At 32.7% G+C, this 25,115-nt stretch overlaps 3 protein-coding genes, 1 long non-coding RNA gene and 1 other non-coding gene across 5 annotated transcripts; 3 read left to right on the top strand and 2 right to left on the bottom strand.

Moving 5' to 3' along the window:
- Positions 1–4,517: 4,517 nt before the first annotated feature.
- Positions 4,518–9,454, bottom strand: LOC103861334. Its single transcript, XR_631516.2, has 3 exons — positions 7,809–9,454; positions 7,560–7,611; positions 4,518–5,309 (listed from the first exon to the last, which is right to left on the bottom strand). It is a non-coding gene; the product is annotated as an uncharacterized LOC103861334 (long non-coding RNA).
- On the top strand, positions 5,306–7,192 carry LOC103861333 (protein DETOXIFICATION 56-like). The gene has a single exon (XM_009139031.2). The coding sequence runs from the start codon at positions 5,480–5,482 to the stop codon at positions 6,995–6,997; it is 1,518 nt and encodes a 505-aa protein (XP_009137279.2). The 5' UTR covers positions 5,306–5,479; the 3' UTR covers positions 6,998–7,192.
- TRNAK-CUU lies at positions 7,214–7,286 on the bottom strand. The gene has a single exon. It is a non-coding gene; the product is annotated as a tRNA-Lys (tRNA).
- A 4,037-nt stretch (positions 9,455–13,491) lies between the features above and the next one.
- LOC103861331 (ACT domain-containing protein ACR7) lies at positions 13,492–16,698 on the top strand. Its single transcript, XM_009139030.3, has 6 exons — positions 13,492–14,175; positions 14,658–14,703; positions 14,797–14,911; positions 15,002–15,069; positions 15,165–15,836; positions 15,924–16,698. Exons 1-6 carry the CDS (start codon positions 14,114–14,116, stop codon positions 16,311–16,313), a joined length of 1,353 nt encoding a protein of 450 aa, XP_009137278.1. The 5' UTR covers positions 13,492–14,113; the 3' UTR covers positions 16,314–16,698.
- A 5,200-nt stretch (positions 16,699–21,898) lies between these two features.
- Positions 21,899–25,027, top strand: LOC103861330 (AT-hook motif nuclear-localized protein 2). Its single transcript, XM_009139029.3, has 4 exons — positions 21,899–23,748; positions 24,025–24,092; positions 24,173–24,304; positions 24,410–25,027. The coding sequence occupies exons 1-4, from the start codon at positions 23,346–23,348 to the stop codon at positions 24,794–24,796; spliced, it is 990 nt and encodes a 329-aa protein (XP_009137277.1). The 5' UTR covers positions 21,899–23,345; the 3' UTR covers positions 24,797–25,027.
- The last annotated feature ends 88 nt before the right edge of the window (positions 25,028–25,115 follow it).

Genomic DNA, 25,115 nt, shown 5'->3' with positions numbered 1-25,115 from the left:
ATATATATATATAGGACAATTACCACTAAGTCATTGAAACTTTCTTGGACACATATACAAGAACCACTAAGTATATAATCACAAACTCTTATGTACATTTACAATAATAAGAATTTAACTTTCAAAACTCCGATACTTTGTTTTGTAAAAAAAAAAAAAGTGACTAAGCTAATATATTCTTAGAAAGTGTGAGAACGTTGACAAATATGAAAAATCATAGATTTTTTTTTTTTTCGTGACAAAGTTAAGAATTTTGTAAAAGTAAGTTTAACATATAAATTTTTGTGACAAATATGAAAAAGCATAGATTTTTGTAAAATTTTGACAAAACAACTCAAATCATACTTCTCTAATGTTTTAATAAAATATTATTTAAGGGTGCAATAATTAAATATATTAATTCAATAAATTTTGTAATTTATAGACAAAACAATAACACAAGAAATTTTGAAACATTTGTTTAACCTATCGATTTTTTTCTAAAAGGGAGATATAAGCCATGGAGAGGGTGTCCACATAGGATAGAAAAATCAACCAATCAGAGAACCCGAAATTGCCATGTCATCTCATTTATTTTTCGTAAAAAATAAAAAAAACAATGCGAAGGTGAGAATCGAACCCGGGTTAGTATGATATATATATATAGGACAATTACCACTAAGTCATTGAAACTTTCTTGGACACATATACAAGAACCACTAAGTATATAATCACAAACTCTTATGTACATTTACAATAATAAGAATTTAACTTTCAAAACTCCGATACTTTGTTTTGTAAAAAAAAAAAAGTGACTAAGCTAATATATTCTTAGAAAGTGTGAGAACGTTGACAAATATGAAAAATCATAGATTTTTTTTTTTTCGTGACAAAGTTAAGAATTTTGTAAAAGTAAGTTTAACATATAAATTTTTGTGACAAATATGAAAAAGCATAGATTTTTGTAAAATTTTGACAAAACAACTCAAATCATACTTCTCTAATGTTTTAATAAAATATTATTTAAGGGTGCAATAATTAAATATATTAATTCAATAAATTTTGTAATTTATAGACAAAACAATAACACAAGAAATTTTGAAACATTTGTTTAACCTATCGATTTTTTTCTAAAAGGGAGATATAAGCCATGGAGAGGGTGTCCACATAGGATAGAAAAATCAACCAATCAGAGAACCCGAAATTGCCATGTCATCTCATTTATTTTTCGTAAAAAATAAAAAAACAATGCGAAGGTGAGAATCGAACCCGGGTTAGTATGATATATATATATATATAGGACAGTTACCACTAAGTCATTGAAACTTTCTTGGACACATATACAAGAACCACTAAGTATATAATCACAAACTCTTATGTACATTTACAATAATAAGAATTTAACTTTCAAAACTCCGATACTTTGTTTTGTAAAAAAAAAAAAAGTGACTAAGCTAATATATTCTTAGAAAGTGTGAGAACGTTGACAAATATGAAAAATCATAGATTTTTTTTTTCGTGACAAAGTTAAGAATTTTGTAAAAGTAAGTTTAACATATAAATTTTTGTGACAAATATGAAAAAGCATAGATTTTTGTAAAATTTTGACAAAACAACTCAAAACATACTTCTCTAATGTTTTAATAAAATATTATTTAAGGGTGCAATAATTAAATATATTAATTCAATAAATTTTGTAATTTATAGACAAAACAATAACACAAGAAATTTTGAAACATTTGTTTAACCTATCGATTTTTTTTCATGAGAATCCAACTAAACAAGATAAAAAAAATAATTAGATTTAAAAATATTTAATTACCATTTTATTCAATTTTGATTAATTTCAAATTGTCATAATGTATCTTTTTTAAGTTACAAATATGAAAAAGCATAGATTTTTGTACAATTTGACAAAACAACTCAAAACATATTTTTATAATGTCTTAATAAAATATTATTTAAGGATGCAATAATTAAATATATTAATTCAATAAATTTTATAATTTATAGACAAAACAATACCACAACAAATTTTGAAGCATTTGTTTAACCAATCGATTTTTTTTTCATGAGAATCCAACTAAACAATTAGATTTACAAATATTTAATTACCATTTTATTCAATTTTGATTCATTTCAAATTGTAATAATGTATCATTTTGAAGTTACAAAAAAATAATGTTCTTTCTTTATTACACTAGCATTATATATAGATTCTATATACACAAAATAAATATAATATAACAACATAAGCTTGCTTTCCCCGATTCATATGAAAACTTTTTAAGTTATCCACCAAAGCAAATTAATTAAATCAATGAAATTGTTAAAATACAGCAAATTAATATATAATTTTATTTTAAATTAAATTATTTAAAAAGTGTATTTTCATTAAAACAAAATAATAAATAAGTAAAACTGATTTGATGGTAATTTTTAAGATATATATATATATATATATATATATATATATATATATCAATTCTATGAAAGAAATAGAAGCTTAATATGGAAAAAATCTTAAATACAAAAACCTCTAAAAATTAACAAAAAAAACAATAAATTAAACTATGATATCACTTAAAAGCTTCTTAGACCATATTAATAAAATATTTAAGCGATAATTAGACAAATTTGATTTTTTTTCCAGCAAAAAATTTATTATTAATTAGCATCAGTTATTTCAAGATGTTTAAGAAATGGTGGACAAAAAAATAGGATGGACATTAATGATATATGAACTATGAATAGTACTTTGTGAAGTAGACTTAGATAACATATCTGCACATCTATTTCCAGTCATTTTTGATGTCTAAATTCAATTTCTTCAGAGTAGTTATTCCACAAATAGATCCTACGAGATATTGTTTTGATATGTAGATTTGTTTTTTCAATGTTAAGAAGATTGATAACTGTAAAAATGTCTCCTTCGAATATGATATGTCTATAACCGAGTCCCCAACATGAGACATGTTAGTTTAAAAAGTAAATAATTTTATTTTTTTTATATTATATAATCAATATATATTATTTACTGATAATAAAAATAGTTATTCATCTATCACAAATATCTATGCAAATATGTGAATCAAGTACAACAATCAAACAACATAATGATTTCCACAAAGAAAATTTAAAAAATATATTTATGTTATGTAGTCATATTTTATATTCTTTAAATAATGTAATACAATATTATACATTATTTTTTTAGAATTGAGAAATACATATATCAGTTAGACAAATTAAGCGATAATTAGACAAATTTTATTTTTATTTTGTGAGCAAAAAGTTTATTATTAATTAGCATTACTTATTTCAAGATGTTTAAGAAATGATGGACAAAAAATAGGATGGACATAAATGATATATGAACTACATATAGTTTTTTGTAAAGCTCACTTAGATAATACATATGCACATCCATTTCCAGTCCTTTTTGATGCATAAATTCAATTTCTTCATAGCAGTTATTCCACAAAGAGATCGTATGAGATATTGCTTTGATATTCAGATTTGTTTCTTGATTGTTAAGAAGATTGATAAGTGTAAAAATGTTTCATTCGAATATTATATGTCTATAACCGAGTCCCCATGAGACAAGTTTGTTAAAAAGTAAATAATTCAATTTTTCTTATATTATATAATAAATATATATTATTTACTGTTAATAAAAATATAGTTATTCATCTATCACAAATATCTATGCAAATATGTGAATTAAGTACAACAATCAAACAACATAATGATTTCCACAAAGAAAATATAAAAAATATATTTATGTTATATAGTTTTATTTTATATTCTTTAAATAATAATATAATACAATATTATACATTATTTTTTAGAATTGAGAAATACATATAATATCTTATCCGCGCGTAGCGCGGTTAAAAAATCTAGTATGAAATAAACACTGATAGTTTGTCACTCATGTTCACCCACCGATTTAATACTGTTAACTTTAATGGTAAAACAGCGAAAATCCTTATCATGTTACCTAAAAAATAAATAAATAAATAAACGGGTCATATCTTTTCTTTCTAAATTTTCTCAAAAAATAGTTTTTTAAATAAATAAATAATCTGTTTTCTCAATAACTGCCTCCTGTCCATTTTAACTCAATGTGGTGCTTGCTTTCTCTGTCTTTTTGGTGTAGGTTCAGTGATCTGTGGCGGCTTTTGGTGGTTTCTTATCCGAACAAAGCTCAATTCAGTGTGAGCGGGTGCACTTGGTCACGAGTATCGTTGTCTGTTCATGGAGGTTGCAGATTAGAAGGGCTACGTGAGCAGTTCTTGACAACATAGATCTTTAAGGACTGTTTATTGGAAATGCCAGATTTTACCGGGTAGTTAGTTGTTTTACTTGTAGTCGGTTCATTCTCTTAGCAAGATCTGAGTCTATGTTTAAATTATTTTCAGTTTTTCTGGTTTTTGGTTCTTCTGTTGTTCTGTAAAAAAACCTTAAAAGTTTGGTAATGAATTTTATTATTTTTATCAAAAAAATAGGTACCAACCAGTCGAACCATTATTTTATTTTTATTTTTTTGAGCTTTTTTGGTCGAATTGTTTTTAAACCCTTTATTTTTCTCTTTTGGTTCTTATAGAATTTAGACGAAAGCTCTTTTGAGAAGCACCAAAATAAAGTTGAAATATCAAGTGATCCGTAAAAGGAGTTTGTATATTAAATTCATGATGTTTTCAATTTTCATCACACAGTTATATATGCCTTATTGCAATTATTTGTTGCTTTTCTATAAAGAAAAATAGAAAGCCAAGGTTGCATATCCTCTCTTTTCTTGTCTTTTGACTCTTATTATTTATTACTTTTCCTCGTATTTTTAATGTGTTCTATTGTTTCATAAATTTATAGTTATGTAAATAAATAAAAAGTATAGTTTCTAGTCGGTACTAAGAAGAGATGGAATAGCTCAACTATCAGTTTGCCAGTATTAATCGGGGTCTTAATCCGTGCATTATAGTTATACTTTTGACCATCATAGAATTTTGCATAGTAGCTGAAACAAAATCTGGAATCAAGTTTAGAAAATCTTTAAGAAGATGATATTTATAATATTAGCTGCTCAATTTTTAAAGATTAAATAACAAAAATCAAAAATATATATTTTTTTTTTTGCAAATGGGACTGGTATGGTTTCATCATCATCAATGCACTAAGACGTACATAGGAAACCCACCAAGTTGTTTCCACCCCTTTTTCTTGTGCGTTACAATAACTTTCTCCAAAAAATCGCAACCTCTCACGCAAACCATGCTTTTAATTTACAATTTACAGTCCTCCACGAAAACATGAAAGCCATTTTCCACCTGCAGAGTTGTTGATCTTATCAACAAACAAGCAAGCAAGCAATTATCTATGCAATTCTCAAAGCCATGCTAAAAATTGGCTGAAACCTCCCAAAGTTTTTTTCTTCCTTTTATTCCTTCACTTATTAACTTCTCTTTCCCCAAATTATCCTCTTCTTCTACACACACAAATGTCAGAGACATCGAAGTTAGAAACTTTTCATCCAGAAGCCTCTGAAGGGTGTTCTTTAGAGACTTCTGGATTGAAAGTCTCCAAAGGGTGTTGTTCAAAGACGTTGATGCAGAGCATTTTTCATGAGCTCAAGGTACAAATGAGAATAGGCCTACCATTGGTGGCTATGAACTTGTTGTGGTTTGGTAAGATAACAAGTACATCTGTGTTTCTTGGCCGTCAAGGCAAGCATAACCTAGCCGGTGGCTCGTTAGGGTTTTCCTTTGCGAACGCTACTGGTTTTGCTGTTTTATACGGAATCTCTGCTGCAATGGAACCCATTTGTGGGCAAGCTTTCGGAGCCAAGAACTTTAAGCTTCTCCACAAAACCCTTTTGATGGCGGTGTTCTTGCTTCTCTTGATCTCGATCCCTATATCTCTCTTGTGGCTCAACGTTGACAAGATCCTCACAAGTTTTGGTCAAAAAGAAGACATATCCTACATAGCCAAGAGATACCTTATCAACCTCCTTCCTGATCTACCAGTTCTCTCTTTGCTTTGTCCCCTTAAGGCTTATTTAAGCTCACAAGGCGTTACGCTCCCCATCATGTACACCACAGCTGCAGCCACTTCTCTTCATATCCCCATCAACATATTCCTCTCTAGAGCAAAGGGAATCCAAGGAGTTGCAATGGCGGTTTGGATCACAGATCTTATCGTCGTGATTCTTCTAACGGGGTACGTGATAGTCGCTGAGGGATTGAAAGATAACAAATGGAAACAAGGTGGGTTGTTGGACCAACGTGGTCAAGACTGGCTTAATCTGATCAAGCTTAGTGGACCGTGTTGTCTCACCGTGTGCCTCGAGTGGTGGTGCTACGAGATCTTGGTCATATTAGCCGGGAGGTTACCAAACCCTGAGGAGTCAGTATCGACCTTGGTCATACTTCTCAACTTCGACTACTTGCTTTACGCTGTGATGCTCTCTTTAGGCACGTGCGTGGCTACGCGAGTGTCTAACGAGCTCGGCGCGAATAATCCAAAAGGAGCTTATAGAGCAGCTTACACTACACTCGTTGTGGGTGTTTTTTCGGGATGCGTAGGAGCTTTAGTGATGATAGCATGCAGAGGTGTATGGGGGTCTTTGTACGCTCACAATGACTTAATGATCATAAACGGTGTGAAGAAGCTGATGTTGATAATGGCGGTTGTTGAGGTTATAAACTTCCCTTTATTGGTATGTGGAGAGATTGTTCGTGGAACGGCAAAGCCATTGCTTGGAATGTATGCGAATATTGGTGGGTTTTACCTGTTGGCTTTGCCGTTAGGGGTGAGTTTGGCGTTCAAAGCTAAACTAGGTCTTGTAGGATTCTTGATAGGGTTTTTGGTTGGAGCATCAGTTTGTTTCTCGACGTTGCTCATTTTTATTGCAAGGATTGATTGGGAGAAAGAGGCGGGCAAAGCACAGATTCTAACTTGTGACAAAGAGGGAGAACATACTCCACAAGACTCAAAACAAGATGGGATCACAATATGAAGAAGTATGTTGATGTCTTAGGATATAACATGTTCAACGACGCTTATCTTAGTAGTAGTAGGATTCAAGTTAAGATAAGGAGTCAATGCAGAAAATGTGAAAGCTCCATTGAGTTTACCAAATTGGAGTTTAGAGCAACTGGTGACTACTATATATTAAGGTTTTCATTTGAAAAAATAAAAAAAAATGTCGACTAGAGAGGAAAGAAAAAGGAAACGCCCACCGTGGGGCTCGAACCCACGACCACAAGGTTAAGAGCCTTGCGCTCTACCAACTGAGCTAGACGGGCTTTCGATAGCTAGTTCATGTAAAGTTTTATAGTCCTTGGTTAGTTGATCAATCTTACGACTAAGTCCTAAGCTCCATCACAAATCACGATTGCTTTCCCAGTGATAATTCTGAAAAGGTTCCGAGTGATTTCAGAACTGAGAGTGATTATCCTAAATTTCTCTAAAGGAGGAAGGATTGAAAGTTGGATTAAAAACATTTCTCTAACATGCATTCAGCTCACTTAAAGATAAGATAAAGCTATACAATTAAGGATTAAAGTGATAAGTCAAACCTGGTTTTAGTTACAGATAGTCAAAGTGCTTTTTACGAGATCTTCACACACCCTGTAAAGCACATATATATATATATATATATGTAACCTTGGTCCTTAAGCAACAATTATTCCCACGCACTAATTTTAATTTTCAATTCATTATGTGTATATTAACCACAAGACTCATCACTTTCACACAAAACGTTACACATATAGTTTTACCAAAAAGAAGTTACATAGATAGGAGTATTGGATAAATATGGTAACCTTGTTAATAGGATCCAGATATGATAGCTTCAGGGATTGATCTGCGCGTGCCCACATTAGCTTCTGATGCAACCTGGTCGTTTCGAGACAGAGTAAAAAAATTATAGAGATCATCAGATGGTGAAGAGATTGATCGGCACACTTTCGTGCGGATAACAGAGAGAAAACGAATATCCCAAGGAGCAAGAGGAGTCCCAGGAATCAAGAACAACGAACCATATCGGTTTGAACTAGTTGACTTTTTTCATAAGCTTGGGCTTTCTGCCATTTTAAGGCCCAGTTAGTATTTTCTTCTATCTTATTTTTTCCCCCAAAAGCTTTCAATCAATTTCTGAAAAGAACGAAAAAATGAATTCGTGATTTTGAAATAGATAAGATAGTTACATCGTCCGGCATCTAACTTTATAGCTCTAATCTCCTGATAATAAAAAGATGTTTCAACATGTTGGGGGTGATTGGTTGGGTTGTAATTGTAGAAAATTTACTTTAATATTTTGTCTGTAGGATTTTTGATTTAGCTTTAAATGATGTAGCTTTAAAATTTCCTACAGCTAAAAAAATGGGGCTTTAGAAAATAAGATGTTTACAGCCATTTTTTGTGTGTTTTTGCTGTAGTTTTAATTTTTTGGTTGTAGCTTTAAAAACCAAGATAAAGCATGATTGATAGTATTTAAGGTTGTAGATGAAAATTAAAGCTAAAGTCACTTTCTACAGCCCAACCAATCACCCCCATTGTTAACCGTTTCTTTAGATAACTGGAATGTTACATTTGTTTAAGACGGTACCTAATGAAAATTAATATCTTAACCAAGAGTGTATATTACTTCTAGCTTCAAGGGAACAATTTCAAAACGAAAATGTTTTCGTTGGTAAAATAAAAATGACATTTTACCAAACGAAAATAAATACATTTACCAATACAACAAGGCACAACCATTTGGTTAATGATGTTTTGGTAGACAAAGAACCTAAAAACATTGATTGTGTCTTGTGAGTGCCATGTGAATCGGAAACACATATTTGAGGGAGAGTGTGGGTGCAATCAAATCTCATTGTATAATACTATAATGTATATATGGGTTCGTGGGTTTAATACTATAATGTATGTATGTGTGGGTTTAAAGCTTAATGCTCTGTAATTGTGAAAATTAATTTTATATATTTTCTAAATAAAAATATTCCTATCTATATAATTAACCATATTTCAATTAGTATAAAAATAAACTGGAAAATATAAAGTCATAAAAGCATATAAATTTAATAAATTTGCAATGAATTTTTAAAATATTTATTTTGTAATGAAAATTTTATTTTAAACGGCATTTAATATTTAATATGAAACGAAGAGAGTATTAGAGCTTGAAAAATTAGTACTAGTATTTACTAGTGGATTTGTTATCGTTTTAAGAGCTTGATTGGTTTCCCCGCTACCATCCGCAAACACAGCTTTTGCGGTTGGTAACGGTTGACAGCGTTTCAAAACAATCATCCAAACCGTTACAAATCGCTTCAAACCGCTCCGAACCTCTTAAAATCAAAAGCTGGTTTCAGCTAGCGTTTGCGGTTTTTATTTTTCTTTAAAAACCTTATAAATACAAAAATAAAAATATTCAATAAATTTTTTAAAATAGAATTATAAAAATACTAAAATATATCTATTATATTTTAATTAATATTATAAAATTTTAAAATAAAAATATTTTCTATAATTTTAAAATTTTAAAACTATAACTTTGAAAATATAATTTACATATTTATTATAATATTATGATTTTTGATATTTTTATAATTATATAAAATGTAAATATTGTTAATTTATTATTTAACCGCGGTTGTATTTGGTAGTTAACCAGTCATAATTATCCCGTAAACGCACCAATTTTTAACCGCAGAACCAGTCGTACAAATCTCTTAAAACCGCTAGAAACCGCAACCACCCGCATCCGCAAACGCCCGCAGCCGCAACCGCAACCGCTGCGTTTGAACCAGTCAGGGCCCTAAATGTATACGATCACGTTTAGCGTTGTATAGACGTAGTATAGGTAGACACTCTCAGGTCACTCGGAGTTAGTATTAATTTTTAAGCTTTGTCAACGTTTTTTTGATTATTAATAACATTGAGTACAAATGCACTAGATAATGCCATTCTTTTGTGAAATGTCAAAAGTCGGTTTATAATTTAGACTCTTTCTTATGATATAAACATATTTGAATTTTGGTTGCTGCCTTTATATTTAATTAGTTTGTGGAATCTATCGCAGTAATGTCTGGAGGCCGATTCTCTTAATTCTGCCTTTCAGAGTTGATTGTTTCAAATGACTAAGTCGATCAGGTGGGGTTGTATAATCCATATGTAGACAGTAGACTTTGTACTTTGTCGGTTATAATTTGTTTTCTATTTGGGAGATGTTAAAATTGCAATGGAAATGATAAACAAACTTTTAAACAGTGTGTATATATATATTTTGAAACACAAACAGTGTATATATGTATATATTAGTATATAGTTATATACACTGCATAACTAAATGAGGTAGACTACTTGGTTTATGCAAACAAGAGGATTAAGTGGTTTAGGTTTGAACATCCCATGTGATGCATCATGAATTAGCTTGTGATTTTCCTTGAAGGCTTAACACATATTTATTACTTCTTGCAATATATTGTCTGCTTTGGTGTGAAATAGTTGTTTAGCCGCTAGGCTTGTAGTAAATCTTCCTTGCGATATTATTCTAGTAATAAAGCTCGTGTAATCTTTTAAAATGTATAGTATAAATATCAATAGAATGACTGAAAAAATAAGAAAGTGAAAGAATTGCATTTATAATTTTAAAATGACAATAATTAAGTGGAAATCGTTCTAGCATAACTAACAATTGGTGGGAAAAATACATTTATTCTTACACCTAAAATGGCCGAGAAATTAAATTCAGTAATGTAATCACATCATTATACCTGCAGTATGCTGATCATCTGTCAAAACGTGCATCAAAGATGCCGTTAATTGATAACCTGGAGCTTCCCTTCAAGATTGTACTCATTCTTAAGAGCAAGCATATTTTATTTCTTCATAAAATTAACTAGTTACAAAAAGTGAAATCCATATATCTTTTAAACTAAAGGTAGTTGTTCTACCTTTTAAAAAATTAACAAGCTATCATTTTTCGTATACAAATACAACGACTAATCTTGGTATATGATGGTGATCAGGCAGTTAGTTGTCGCTGTAATCATCAAATCTAAAGTTCAAGTTCTTTTTTTTGTTCAACTAAGGATTTCATTAAACTTAATAAAAACGGCAGTTTAGCCCACTAGGGGCCCATTACAAGCTGAAAGTAAAGATAAACGGAGAGTTCTTTTAGCTAACTCGTCGGCTTTCTGGTTCTGAGCTCGTGGCTAAAGATAAACGGAAAGTTCAAGTTCAAAACTATAAAAATTCATCTTGTCAGAAGAACAAATTTTATGATTTTTTTTTTTATAAATGTTGGCTACAGCTGTAATATACGATACGACCGTAACAGCGACATATAAATACTAAGTATATGTTTTATAGTGATACAAGCAATTAGAAGATGTCACGATCTTCTAAATGTGTGAGTCAAATATTTAAGAAAAGTGGATTATAAAAAATGGCCGGTTCAAATGTCTGAAATTACAAGCCAAGTTATAGTCCCACGCCACACTCTTCTTTTGAAATGTCTTTTGATAATTACTACTTTTTAATTCATACTTTTCTTAATTCCGGCTTACATTTTAAATAATTTAGTCATCCACTAGTATCAAATGTGAATGGAATTATATAAACAAGAAAATTTGGAATCATATCATTGGTTTATTTGATTAATCCTGTAATTCTGACCATTGAGAAGTGAGAACTGTTGCATGCAGTGATCACGTGTTTTGTCTTTGACCAAATCTTAATCGTCTCTTTTGTTCTATGATTCTTAAGATCTAACCTAGCCGAGATCTACGGCTCAAGTCTTCCGGTACTTCAAAATATCAAGATATCACATAAGTTACTCGACGATGCGGGTTTTTTTTTTATCTCAAGAAACAAAAAAAAAGTCCTCCAAACAAATAGATCCAATAATAGTTTATCCATATTGGTTTGAAAAACTCATCAAATGTTATTATACAAAGTCTTTTTAAAGATTGCACTCGGATTCAAGTCTATATGCCATCGGTCGCCTATATATCACATTTTTCTTGTGAGCTGTGAAAACACACGCTTAAAGATTGCATCTCTTATCTCGGATTCAAGTCTAATATTACGTATAAAAGTAATCAAAAATAGGTGTGAGTCCATAAAAAGACGAAAAAACACAGCGTTGTTACCTGCTACAACTACAAGCACTCAAGCAGACACTTATCATGTCTTCCCCATTTAATATGTCTCGAACCTTCTTATATTTCACATGACACTTTCAACCTCTCAAACATTTCTTAAGATATTTTATATTGCCTAGTAAATCACACTTCCGTTACCGTTACTATACTTCCATATAATAGTGACAAGTATTTATTTAATGGTAACAGAACGGTTATGATCTACTATCATTTATGGCTAAATTTGAGACGGTGAATATTTATGAGTATGTTGTGTATCTTTTTTTTTTTTGAACCAAATGTATCTTCTTTAAAAATGAACAAATAAACCAGCCATGCCGACCAAAGTCGTTCGCATGTCGATAGGTACACGTGGGACCAACTTCTGCTTTGACGCGCCTTCGACTAGTCTTAAAGCCAGAGATTTCTTCTTACCGTGGACACATGATTCTTTTTTCCCACCATTTTCTATATTTTTCAACACGTTTTTGTATTAAAAAGCACATACCCACAACTTATCTTTTCTCTTATCTTCTAATTTCCTCAATTGATAATACTAATATTGTTATTATAGAAAGATAACTTAAAAACTGTATAATGCTAAAAGTTCAAACATTTGGTTCTCTCTATATTTTTCTATAATTTCTTGAAAATGTAAATACTAATATATGTACCCCTTAAATTTTAAATATTTGGTTTCTAACAAGTCACAAGTGCAGTTGGAAAACAAGACAAAAATCTTACAGGTTGAATTTAAACCGTCAAATTTTTGTGTGCAAAAAACCTTTCTGTCAATTAGTGAAATGAAAATCTAAATAGCCTAAAACCATCTGCTAGTGACCGTGATATTTGGCGGGAAAACAACCGACTTTCCGCACGAACCGGACTCATCAACGGCTGTTTGTTGTTACGTGAATCATGTGTCCTAACGGCGTTAATTGTCATTTGCCGTTAACTTTACCGTTGACAAACGCGCGTAAAAACTAGAACTCTCCCACATGTCACGGGACCCCGACAGACCAACTAGCTCTAAGTGTTGCTTTTCCTGGGTTGTACGGCCGAGCAATATTGACAATACATTCTGTTTAAGATATTGATTTTCACTGGTTTGTTTGTTGATAATAACGGATTAATCTTATGTTCTGTTGATCTTCTCATGAATTTCTAGAAGGAAACCATTGCCAGTAAGAAAATAGATGAGATAAACATAAAGAAGAAGAATAACGATGATCAAAGCTAAAACAGTCAAAAATACAAAATGGTAGCTAATAGCTTACCATATTACGATCAAGAAAAGATAGCGAAAGAAGAAAGTTTCTTACTGTATTATTCAACTCAAGTGTAAAGTAAAATACAGAGTTCCGATTATATACATATTTACATAGCATGAAAGATTAACCTGACTATGTCAACATTAAACCATTGATAACCAATCTCTTAACCTAATGTTTTGTCAATAAGCCATTGTATTTTTTCTTTTTCTTTTCCTGATGTTCGTGAAAATAAAAGACAGGAGGGAAAGTGGGTAAGAATCCAGATGGGTGAAAAGGAGACAGAAAGGAAAGTCATTTAAGAAGATTAGTGATTTTGAAAATTCTAATGGTTTAGATTTTTTTTCCTATGGGAGCCCCTAGACGAATCCAAAACAGGAACAGGTCAGCGTCTGTTTTGATTTTTCAAGAGCCGGTCGTAACGCCTCGTGGATATTTTATTATTCTTATTACTACCATTTATTTTCTTATCCTATTATTAAAGACAGACTTAACTCTGCCCCATAAGAGGAGAGAGAAAGACAGAGTGGTTTTTAGACAGAGAGAAAGAACGACTCTGTGCAAACACATGAATTGTTTTTTAATGATAGCTTCATCCTAACATCTGAAGAAGAAGAAATATAAAAGGTTGTTCCGAGAGGCTGTGAGATATAGTTTGAAGGATTTATTCTCTGTAACAAGGGCAAGAAGAAGAACTGAAGAATAAAGATGGAGTTATCCGATTGCTCTAATGAATATGAGAAGCTCGTTGTACGGATGAACATGCCCAGGTTTTTATTTTTTCTATTACTCTTTCTTTGTTTCTTATTGAACTCAAATCTTTATGCAGGAAAATAATCATCTTCTTTGAAGAAAAATCAAGATCTTTTAAACCAAAAAAAAAAACAAATCCTATTCCCAGATATTAACCTCTTTTTCTTCTAATCATTAAAAACTTAAATTTTCTGTTAACGTTTTCATATTTAACCAATCCAACAATTTCACAAAATTATTAGTTTTTGATTATCATATGATGAGTTTGCTGAAACAAATATAAGGTTCTTCATTCTTGATGAATTAGTGAAGAAAGAAAAATCTCCAATTTGCATGGAAGTCTTTGTCATCTCCTGGCTTTACCCTCATATATTAGTGTATAATATATAGTAAAACCAGAAGTCAAATTATTGGTAATTTTTAATTTGTAATGTTTTGGTTGTTTGATTCATACAAAAGATTGAGGTTAAAGGGTCACTGTCTTTTTGGTCACTTGCAGGGTCGTGATTGACAATGGAGTTTGCCCTACTTCAACTGTCGTCAAGGTTTTTACCCTCACGCTACCTTCCTCTGTTTCTTCCTTTTCATTTCAAAATGATTTATAATAATTAATTCATTTATTTGATTTTTCTTGTTAGATTGATAGCGCAAGAAGTCCAGGGATATTGCTTGAATCTGTACAGCTTCTCACCGATATGAATCTCTGGATTAGGAAAGCTTACATTTCCTCTGACGGAAAATGGAACATGGATGGTAAGTATCCCTAATCTTACGCTAATTATACTAATTTAGGAAGTAACAATAATTAGCTAATTCGATTATTTTTTTATTTCGCTTCTTCAGTTTTTCATGTCAGCGATCTTAATGGAAACAAATTAACTGATGAGAACCTAATCCGTTACATTGAAAAGGTAAATCTAAGTTACCATTTAACCACACCATTCATTTGTGAATGTTACAAGTTAATAGGGAATAATATATAACACTCTTTTTTAAATATTTACAGTCGATCGAGACGTCTCATTACTGTAACAGCGAAGGGTACACCGGTTTAACCGCTCTAGAGTTAACCGGAACAGACAGAGTTGGTTTACTCTCAGAGGTTTTCGCTGTTCTAGCCGATCTTCATTGTGATGTTGTTGAGGCTAAGGCATGGACGCATAACGGTAGGATTGCCTCGATGATCTACGTTAGAGACGGTAACTCCGGGACTCCCATCGACGGAGATTCCGACCGTGTCCAACGGATAGAAGGGCAGTTACATAATTTACTAAAAGCAGACGATGGTTACCAAAATGATACGAGGACATGCGTTACGTATGGTGGCAATACTCATATGGAGAGGAGGTTGCATCAGAGGATGTTCATGGACCGTGACTACGAGAAGAAGTTTGATTTCGAGACATCTCCGGTCGTTTCCGTACAAAATCTTGAGAAACGTGGTTACTCGGTCGTGAACTTGCAGTGCAAGGATCGGTTGAAGCTTTTGTTTGACGTTGTTTGCACGTTAACGGACATGGCTTACATTGTGTTCCACGCCGCGATTCGAACGGTTGGAGAAACGGCATTTTTGGAATTTTATGTGAGGCATAGTGATGGAAACCCGGTTAATTCAGAACCGGAGAGACAACGTTTGATCCAATGTCTCCAAGCTGCGATTGAAAGAAGAACTGTTAAGGTATGAAACAATGAACAATTTCAATTCCGGTTTAAGTGAACTTAAACCGATCGGTTTAGTATCTGATTTATTTTTACCTTTATGCAGGGTGTGAGATTGGAGCTATGCACTACAGATAGACCTGGATTGTTGGCAGAAGTAACACGAGTATTGAGGGAGAACGGATTAAACATTGCTAGAGCCAAGATATCGACTAAAGAAGGTATAGCAAGGAATATGTTCTATGTGACAGATGCAAATGGTAACCTTATAGATCCGGAGATAATCAAATCGATTAGAGAGAAGATTGGAATCGATGATATAAGTGTTAAAGAATCATTCCCGCTTAGTTGCCGAGAAGCAGTTGAGAAGGAAGAACAAAAACAAGAGCAGCAACATCACCAAGCACGCATTGGAGGAGGGGCAGTATTATTATCACTTGGGAGTCTAGTTATGAGAAATCTATACCAATTGGTTTTGGTCAAATCATATTTTTAGGACATTAAACCGGTTGACTAAACGAGCCATATGTACCAATTCAATCGAGTTTGTTAACAACCCACGCGGTTGAATTGGTGTATTTGGATCAGATAGTCAACCGGTAATGGATTTGGTTTGTGGTTTGGTATTGTTATTGTACATAAAGATGGTGGGAAGTTAGCTAAAATATTGGTGGTCGGTCTTCTTGTTGGACCAATTGGTAGTAGAAGAATGTTAGGTAGATCTTGGTACATTTATTTTTTATCTGTACATATTAATTATATAACCTATGGTTGTTAAGAACATTAGCTTGTCAATAGTAAGTCAATGTGTTATGTGAGTAACAAGTTAGTTTATGGGGTTTGTTTTACGTAAGGAGACAAGCTGGTCCTACATGTGATTACTCTTGTTAGTTTGTTTTGTTTTATGAATCTCGTTCTCATGTGATCTCTTAGCATGGTTATAAAAAGACAACTATATTTCTTCAAGATGAAGATAAGCTTTACAAACCAATAAACAATTATTTGTATAAGAATAATTGTGTAAGACTTATTGGCCATGGACGTGCGTCCCCATGATGCAACACCCACGTATGTTAATGACAACTATGGTGATGCATAATCCTTGCTCTGAGTCTTTTCCGTGTTATAAGAAAAGAATGTCCTTTTACACATTAAATTATTCCATACAGATCAAAGAAATTTTGATGTTTATAACATTGATGACATTAAAATGTTAGTATTATCGTTGGTAAAAAATGTTTGAATTAATGATACTTCATCCCTGTCAATTTAAATGGTATTTAAAATTTTTTTATTTTATTTCATAATAACTGATGTTTTTATTATTTTATATAAAATTTAAATTTATGACCAATTATAAAATATTATATTTTTTTATGGATTAAACTAATTTTATTTAATGTTACTTTTACGTAACTAAGATAAACTATATAAATTTTTTATATTTTTTTAATTTTTGTGCAAAAATTTTAAACACCACTTAAAATGATACAAATGAGTATTAATTTTTAAAAGCAAAACATTTAAATTATGTGTACAGTTCCTTATAATTCATCAAATGAGAAAACAATCCAATAAGAAATTTAAAGAATCTATCAAGAATCTAACTTTACTGTGTCTTTAAATGCAAAGTTGCAAACAGCTAAGCCATATATACGAAAAAAGCGAACCACGTGACTTCTGAACCTGAAATCCCTACTAACCGGTTCTTCTGAGATGCTTCCTAATTCCGCCGGTTAAATTCGGGTTCGCATTTTAACTCCACCAACTCTGTTATTCTGTTTTTTCTTATGATTGACAAAAGCACTAAATTATTTAGTGGTAAAATAAAACCATAGGTGATAAAAAAGTATGAGAGAGTAGTAAGACTAGTATGGAATAACTGGACATAAAATTAGATACATTATTCGACCAAAAAAAAAATTAGATACATTAAAAAGGTGAAAAGAATAACTCATGAAAATAATATAAGGGTTGAAATGGATTTTAACGATGTGTATCATGTGCTAATGACTAATTTACCTGCTTTTATAAATAAAATAAATAAATTTACTGGTTTGTATTAGTTTCGTTATCCGTATTACTATAGAGGTTCGAACTATTGTATGATAAAAATATTTATAAGTTTTATTCTTGATAAATAATGATATTTATTACATAAATAACATACTTTTACAATTTGATAAACAGTACTATAAGTCTATAACAGTGGTATCTACATAGGGCTTCTGTGGCCCAAACAAGTTACATTGAGCCGTTTATTACATTAGTTCATAGTTTGTTAACACTTTTATATGTATATGTAAGTGCATTATACATATCTATACAAATATTTTGTTGACATATAGTTGATATTTAGCAACAAAAACTGGATCATATTCGAATTCTGAGAAACAAATAAAATTTAGATTAAAATATTTACTGTAAATTAGTTGATATCAAAATAGAAAGTATATCATGTCAACAAAAATTATGAAATGATTTTAATCTTTTAACTCTCTAACACATGATATGAAAAATATTCTTAATAAACTTTTAATCGCACGCCGATGATTTTATAAAATTAGTATACTTGACCACTTGTATTCACATGGTATTACTATTACATACTGCCATTTGCCGATACGTCAGGGGTTAGGACGTAAGAGCATCCACATCAATGAACCCCTTCTTGGGGTTCATCTTTTTAGTTTTTTATTATTAAAATTTGTTTCTTTTTTTTTTGTTAAAAAAAAAAAAAAATTAGACCAATCGCAGGCTGCCACGACACGTGGAATCCGCGCTACAGTGATGAACTTTAGGAGAGAGGGGTTCAACCAAGAGAACTTTAGGAGAGAGAGAGTTCATGGGATTGAATTATTTTATTATTTTTTTTTCTTGGTTTTTGTGTGAACTCCCCCCCATGAACCCTCAATGGGGGTGCTCTAAAGGATAACCTATTTTAGAATAACATGTACTATTAAAATATCTTAGTATTAATCTTATTTCGTGTCACAGTATCTTAATAATGATGGCTTCAAGCCTTCAACAATCAGATGAGAACACTGAACACACATAGTCGAAACTCAAAACCAAACATTCACCTCTAAACTAAATAAATAGCACTAAAACTAAATAATAGTAATACTACTAGATATAAGTATAGCACAAATCGGGTATTTTTTTCTGACAAACGGTTTTCTCTTGTAATACATACAACAATACAAACCTATGACTTTCGCAAATTATACAGTTTGGAAAAGAATATATTAAAATATACTCCCTTTGTTTTTCATAGATCCATTTTTTAGAAAAAAAATTGTTTAAAAAAAATATTTTTACATTTTCAAAACATTAATTAATGAACAATTGTACTTTTCAAAAATACAACTATGTTTAATAAAATCTCATTGGTTAAAAGTTATTGGAAATAATTAATTAAGAAAAATAATGTATTAGAAAATACAATTTTAAATATTTTTTTAATAAGTGTGAAAAAACTATAATATGGATTTATTAGGAACGGGGAGATTAAATATTTAATAGTAACCTTTAATTATGGTTCCTTCTTGTTGCCTTAGAATTTTGTACTCTAATTGTTTATTGGTCCGCATTCTACTAATTTTGATTTGTTGTTAAAGATTAAAAAAGGGAAGACTGTGGATTTCTGAACAAACACAAAATTGCCGTGAAAGGCACATCGGAATATTTATAAGAAAATAATTGTATTCTAACAGGAAAAAATAAATAAATTAATACTATAAATACGTGGTTCTTATCTAATCTTTATTTTCTTAATTATCTTATTGCTTTTGACAAATTAGGTGTGTTAATATAGCTATAAGGGTCAATGCTTTTGTGGTCCCGATTTACATTATATTCGGTTTTAAATATAAATTATAAATACTTATGATTCATGATTACTTCCATTTTCTAAATTATTCAAACAATAAAGTAGCCAAACCGGGAAAAAATATTTCTCTTGTATATTTTATCATATACTAATGTGTGTTTATATTAGCACATAAAGTGGCAAACTATAATTGTCGGCAAAGAAAATGATAAAATATGTGTGTATATCTATATATTAGAACAAATTGCTTATAATTGAAGATATCATTAATTAGTTTGGTAGATATCAATGTGAGCTAAACATGTGAAAAGATTGCAACTAAATACAAATAAAATAAACTAATACTGTTGACAAAGAAAAATATACAATAAACATATATTCAGTTACAGTAAACATACTCCTCTTATAATTTTTATCATAAAATTAGTGCTCGTAACTCAAGGTGACATAACTTAGTTTGGTAGAGAGCAAATTGAGCTAAACCTTAAAAAAAAGGGACATGTAATAAAACCCTCCATTGCACACAAGCATAAGAAAACATATAAAATTTTAGCTATCCCAGACAAAGCCTTTGTTTTTGTTCAGCACCGTAATCCGGGTCAAGCTCGTCGGAGATGAGCAGGTCCTTTCGCTACCTGCCGTGATAAGGAACTCGTGCAGAAGCCCATGTAGTGTTCGATTGTTCTTAAAAGGAATTGTACTCAACATCTTTAACAAATACGTAAACTTCAGTCCTACGCCGTTACACGCGGGTCAATATGAACAACACTAACATAACTAATTATTTACTCCTCGAACCCGAGATTAGTCGGTTTATATTTAGCAAAAAAAAAGAGATTAGTCGGTTTATATGCATAACAAGTATACGCAGTGCAGTGATTGGAAATATCCAGCATGTTTTTTTTTGGTAAAAATGTTAAGATATTATTACCAATTTTTCAATTTTTGACAGAAATACAAAGGAAACGAGAAGCGGATGAAACAAAGGTACAACTAAACAGAGACTCGACCTAGACTGATTTGGGCCGACACAACAAGTAGACACGGCTTACCACTGGCCTCGCCTAGTCGAAACAACCTGCTTGCCGCAGAAGTAGAAGCCACAGTGAAATCGAGAGTCGGAACCCGGTAGAAATTGGCTTGCCCGATGATCCGCTCTTTATGATAAGACTCCCCCAAAAACAGCTCGCAGACGTCCTTCTAAACTACAACCACGACGATCAGACAGCAAAAACCTGCGGCCAAGCACCAGCAAAGCCAAGGACGAGCAAACATAACAAGCCTCCAAGGAAAGCACAAGTCGAGGACACGTACCACCTGAAGACCTGAACACCTTATTCGAACAAAACAGGCTGCGAAGAGGCACCAACCATAACGAACACCAGAACCTGCAATAGAGAACAACAAAGTTCTACCTGATCACACCATCGGCAACTCAGGCACAGGGATGAACAGATTCGAAACAAGTCTCCATCGCCGAAGGAGAGACAGATGACACACTGACACTTCAAATCGACGTCTTGCCCCGAAGGCAGAGAACCTAACTCCGGTCTCCATTGCGCTTCGTCGGAAAAAGCCGGAGAACTCGACAATGAAGAATGGCCCACGAAGAAGGACTGAGAGCTCGCGACCTCAGAAGAGGCAGAGACGGCTGGACACAAGAGATGGGACACAACAACAAAGAGAGAGCAACCACCAAACCGGAAGTTTGAAAAAGCCATAGACGACAAACCAACCATCCGGGAAGAAGTTGCAGACATGGAGTCACAGAAGCTCGACAACCACACAGCCATTGGACCTCCGTGGACGAACCTATAGAAGAAATCTATCACCTCCCTTGAGCCAAGAGCGAACCCCCTTCCGATGCGAGACGCCAAGCAAGGGAAAGGAAGAAAGCCAGGACTCCTCTCCACGACGAAGACTACCTCGCAAAAAGCACTTACCGAACTGGAGGAGAGAGATGCCGACGAACCCACCTGCCAACAACACAGAAAGCTTCGAAAGGACCGAGAAGGAGAAAACCTAGATCCACCGAAACGTTCACCCTAAAAGCCGACTCCGGCAGCCCAAGAACCCTCACCGCCGTGCCGAAACTCCAGAACAGAAGCCCCAAGCCACGGATCTAAACTTCCCCGGAGCAAATCTAGAGAAACCGAACCGGAGCACCGCCCACATATCCAGCATGTTTAATCACCTTTTTATACATATAAACTTACTTTCTTATTTCAGAATATATATTAACTGCCGCTTAATCCTGTAAATTGCCATGAATTGTTTTCCATACTATATCCGTTAAAGAGTTTAACTAAAAATGCACGGCAGCATTTCTTTTGTGCAAATTTCCATGTTTACACCTAAAACAATATATACTATTCTTAGATGATGTTAAATTTCAAATTAGCTAAATCGCAGTATGAGCTTGAATGAACAGAGGTATAACTAATAATCTAAGTAGTTCTTCTTACAAAAAGATACGTACTTCTTCTTTTCGTGAACGTCTTTTCTTTTCATTTTTTTGTAAGTTTTTGTTGGAGAATATGCCAAACTCAATACAAGATTATGTAATCATAGGCCATAGACACTTAAAATTTTGAGAAGATTGAGGACAAAACGCTGGGATCATCTAAAAAGAACAACGACAACTATTTAATGTAGAATTTGCTAGTCTTTGAGGGTTACTAAAACAAAGTACATGTGTAATTGGAAATTTTAGCATGAGGATGTTCTAAGAAATTAAATTTGAACTTAGCATAAAATGACTTCAAACATTAAAAGACAGTATTTATAGAATTTGTGTCCTACATTATTTTGTTTTTTTTGCTAGATTTAAAATCTAGACATTACAAACAATAGTGAAAAAAATACGGCTAATGAAATAAACAACTCTTGATGTCAAAAAGAAAAGAAAAGAAATAAACAACTCTTATCTGCAGGCCACCTCTGTCTTTTATAATATATAATTCAAAACAAGAGAAATTCAAATTAGTATCACCCACTTTCAGTTTTTCTACTTAATATTTATTATTTATTCTCTCTTTTAATTTATTAATTTTCCCATCGGATTCCAGCTAAAAACACGAATTTCTATATATGCCAAAAAAATATCATTTTCTCCGAAAGTTAAAATATAAATTTAATGTGAGGTGTAGTATAATTTATAACGCTCCATTAAATACATTTCCTTTTACCAAACATACATTTTCTTTTCGAGATTACTTAATTTATTCAATATTAAATTATAAACGGACAGACAAGGAAAAAGTTAGGAAGGAAATGAACTGAAAGCCTGAACCGAAATATTAAAATATAAAGTAAATGTTTTTTTAATCATGATATTTCCATATTCAAAATCAAAATATATTCATTTTCTTTTTCCATCTAAACCATACAGCATAAATAAACCTAATTTTCCTCACTTTCCTCTCAAACATTTCCTAATTTCATCCTAATAATTACCAGTCTTTAAATTCTTAGAAACAATATTTCCTAGAAGAAAATATTTTTTTTTCTCATGTATTTCTGAATGATTTTCTTCCTCTTTGATTTTTAAGCTGATTTATTTTACAAAGTTATTGTTCTTATTTTGGTATTGCTTCTTTAATTTGTTGAATGCTTTAAGCTTTAGATTTGGAAAATTAAATCTTCTGTCCCAAAATCTATATTAAGTTTGTCAAAATAAGTAATAATCTTCTAGATATGGAGTCTACCGGAGAAGTTGTTAGGACATCCGACGTGAGCGACGGTGGCGTTATGGTAGTGAGATCCAACGCGCCGTCGGACTTCCACATGGCTCCGAGGTCAGAAACTTCAAATCCACCTCCAGCCTCCGTCTCTCCTCCTCAAAATTCCTTTGCTCCGACTGCGCCGCCGCCAACAACTGAAGGTTTCTCCCGCGGACCCATGAAGAAGAAGCGTGGACGTCCTAGGAAGTACGGACACGACGGAGCACCGGTGGCGCTCTCACCGAATCCGATATCTTCAGCCGCACCAACGACCTCTCACGTCATCGATTTCTCTGCATCTGAGAAACGCGGCAAAGTGAAACCAGCAGCAACTCCGAGCTCCTTCATCAGGACAAAGTACCAAGTCGAGAATTTAGGTAATAATTTTTATGGTTAAAAATATACTTTTGTCTAGATCGTGTTACTGAATCTGAGTTCCCATGGCTTCAAAGTTAGATATAGATTTTTTTTCGGATCTTTCTGGGTCTTAAGCTAAAACATGCAAAGAAAAGAAAAGAAAAGGTCTACTATTTCAAGTGGGACCTCTTTAACTTAGAACACGACTTTTGTTTTGTCCGTACGTATATGGCCATCTACGTATACATATACATATACAGTATATTTACATGTATTTTTGTTGTGGTTTTTTGAAGGCGAATGGGCTCCTTCCTCGGCCGGCGCTAATTTCACGCCGCATATAATTACGGTGAACGCAGGCGAGGTCAGGACAATTTATATATTAATATATTTAATTCATTACATAAAATGGAATGGTAGTTGATGATTTGGTGGTGGTTATAGGACGTAACGAAGAAGATAATATCGTTTTCTCAACAAGGGTCTCTCGCTATTTGCGTTCTCTGCGCAAACGGTGTCGTTTCAAGCGTCACACTTCGTCAGCCCGATTCATCTGGTGGTACATTGACATACGAGGTACCAATGATTTCAAGAAGATAATCAGATTGCGTATCCCTACTTCTCTCATTTCATGTCACCTTTGTAGATCTTGACCGTTGTTTATGTGTGGTTTTTGTAAAGGGTCGGTTTGAGATATTATCACTGTCGGGATCATTCATGCCAAGTGACTCGGACGGGACACGGAGCAGAACAGGTGGAATGACCGTGTCGCTAGCTAGTCCTGATGGACGTGTAGTAGGCGGTGGAGTCGCTGGTTTGTTGGTCGCAGCCACTCCTATTCAGGTGGTAGTAGGAAGCTTCTTAGCTGGAACGAACCAGCAAGATCAGAATCCGAGGAAGCAGAACCACAACTTCGTGTCGTCTCCAATGCCAACCACTTCGAATGCAGCTGATCATGGAACCATCCGTCCTACGTCGTCTTCTCACCAGATCGGTACATGGACACCAACTTTAGCTTCTGATCCAAGACACAAGCCCTCTCATGACATTAACATCACTTTAACTTGATTTCTTCCTCAAAAGAAGTGGTGGATCCTCTTTATTTCGGTTTAGACTTCTCTCTCTCAAGGTTTAGGTTTTATGTTGGTGTGTACTAAATTAGGTTTGTTTTTCAACTTTTTTTTTTTAATTTGGTTTCTTGCATTCTTGGATGTACCAGTAGAAGTTTAATCTTGTTCCCCAATCACTTGACCAGCTACACGTTCTTGTTATCATAAACCGTAGACAATCTCTTTCACACCGATGTTGATTGATCATCCTAAACTCCAAATCAATGATTTGAACCTGATAAACTCTGCAACATAAAATGTGTGTCGGTATAAAACAT

Source organism: Brassica rapa, chromosome A03 (assembly GCF_000309985.2).
Source record: "Brassica rapa cultivar Chiifu-401-42 chromosome A03, CAAS_Brap_v3.01, whole genome shotgun sequence".
Taxonomy (NCBI): Eukaryota; Viridiplantae; Streptophyta; class Magnoliopsida; order Brassicales; family Brassicaceae; genus Brassica; species Brassica rapa.
This window is presented reverse-complemented; position numbering and strand designations above follow the sequence as displayed.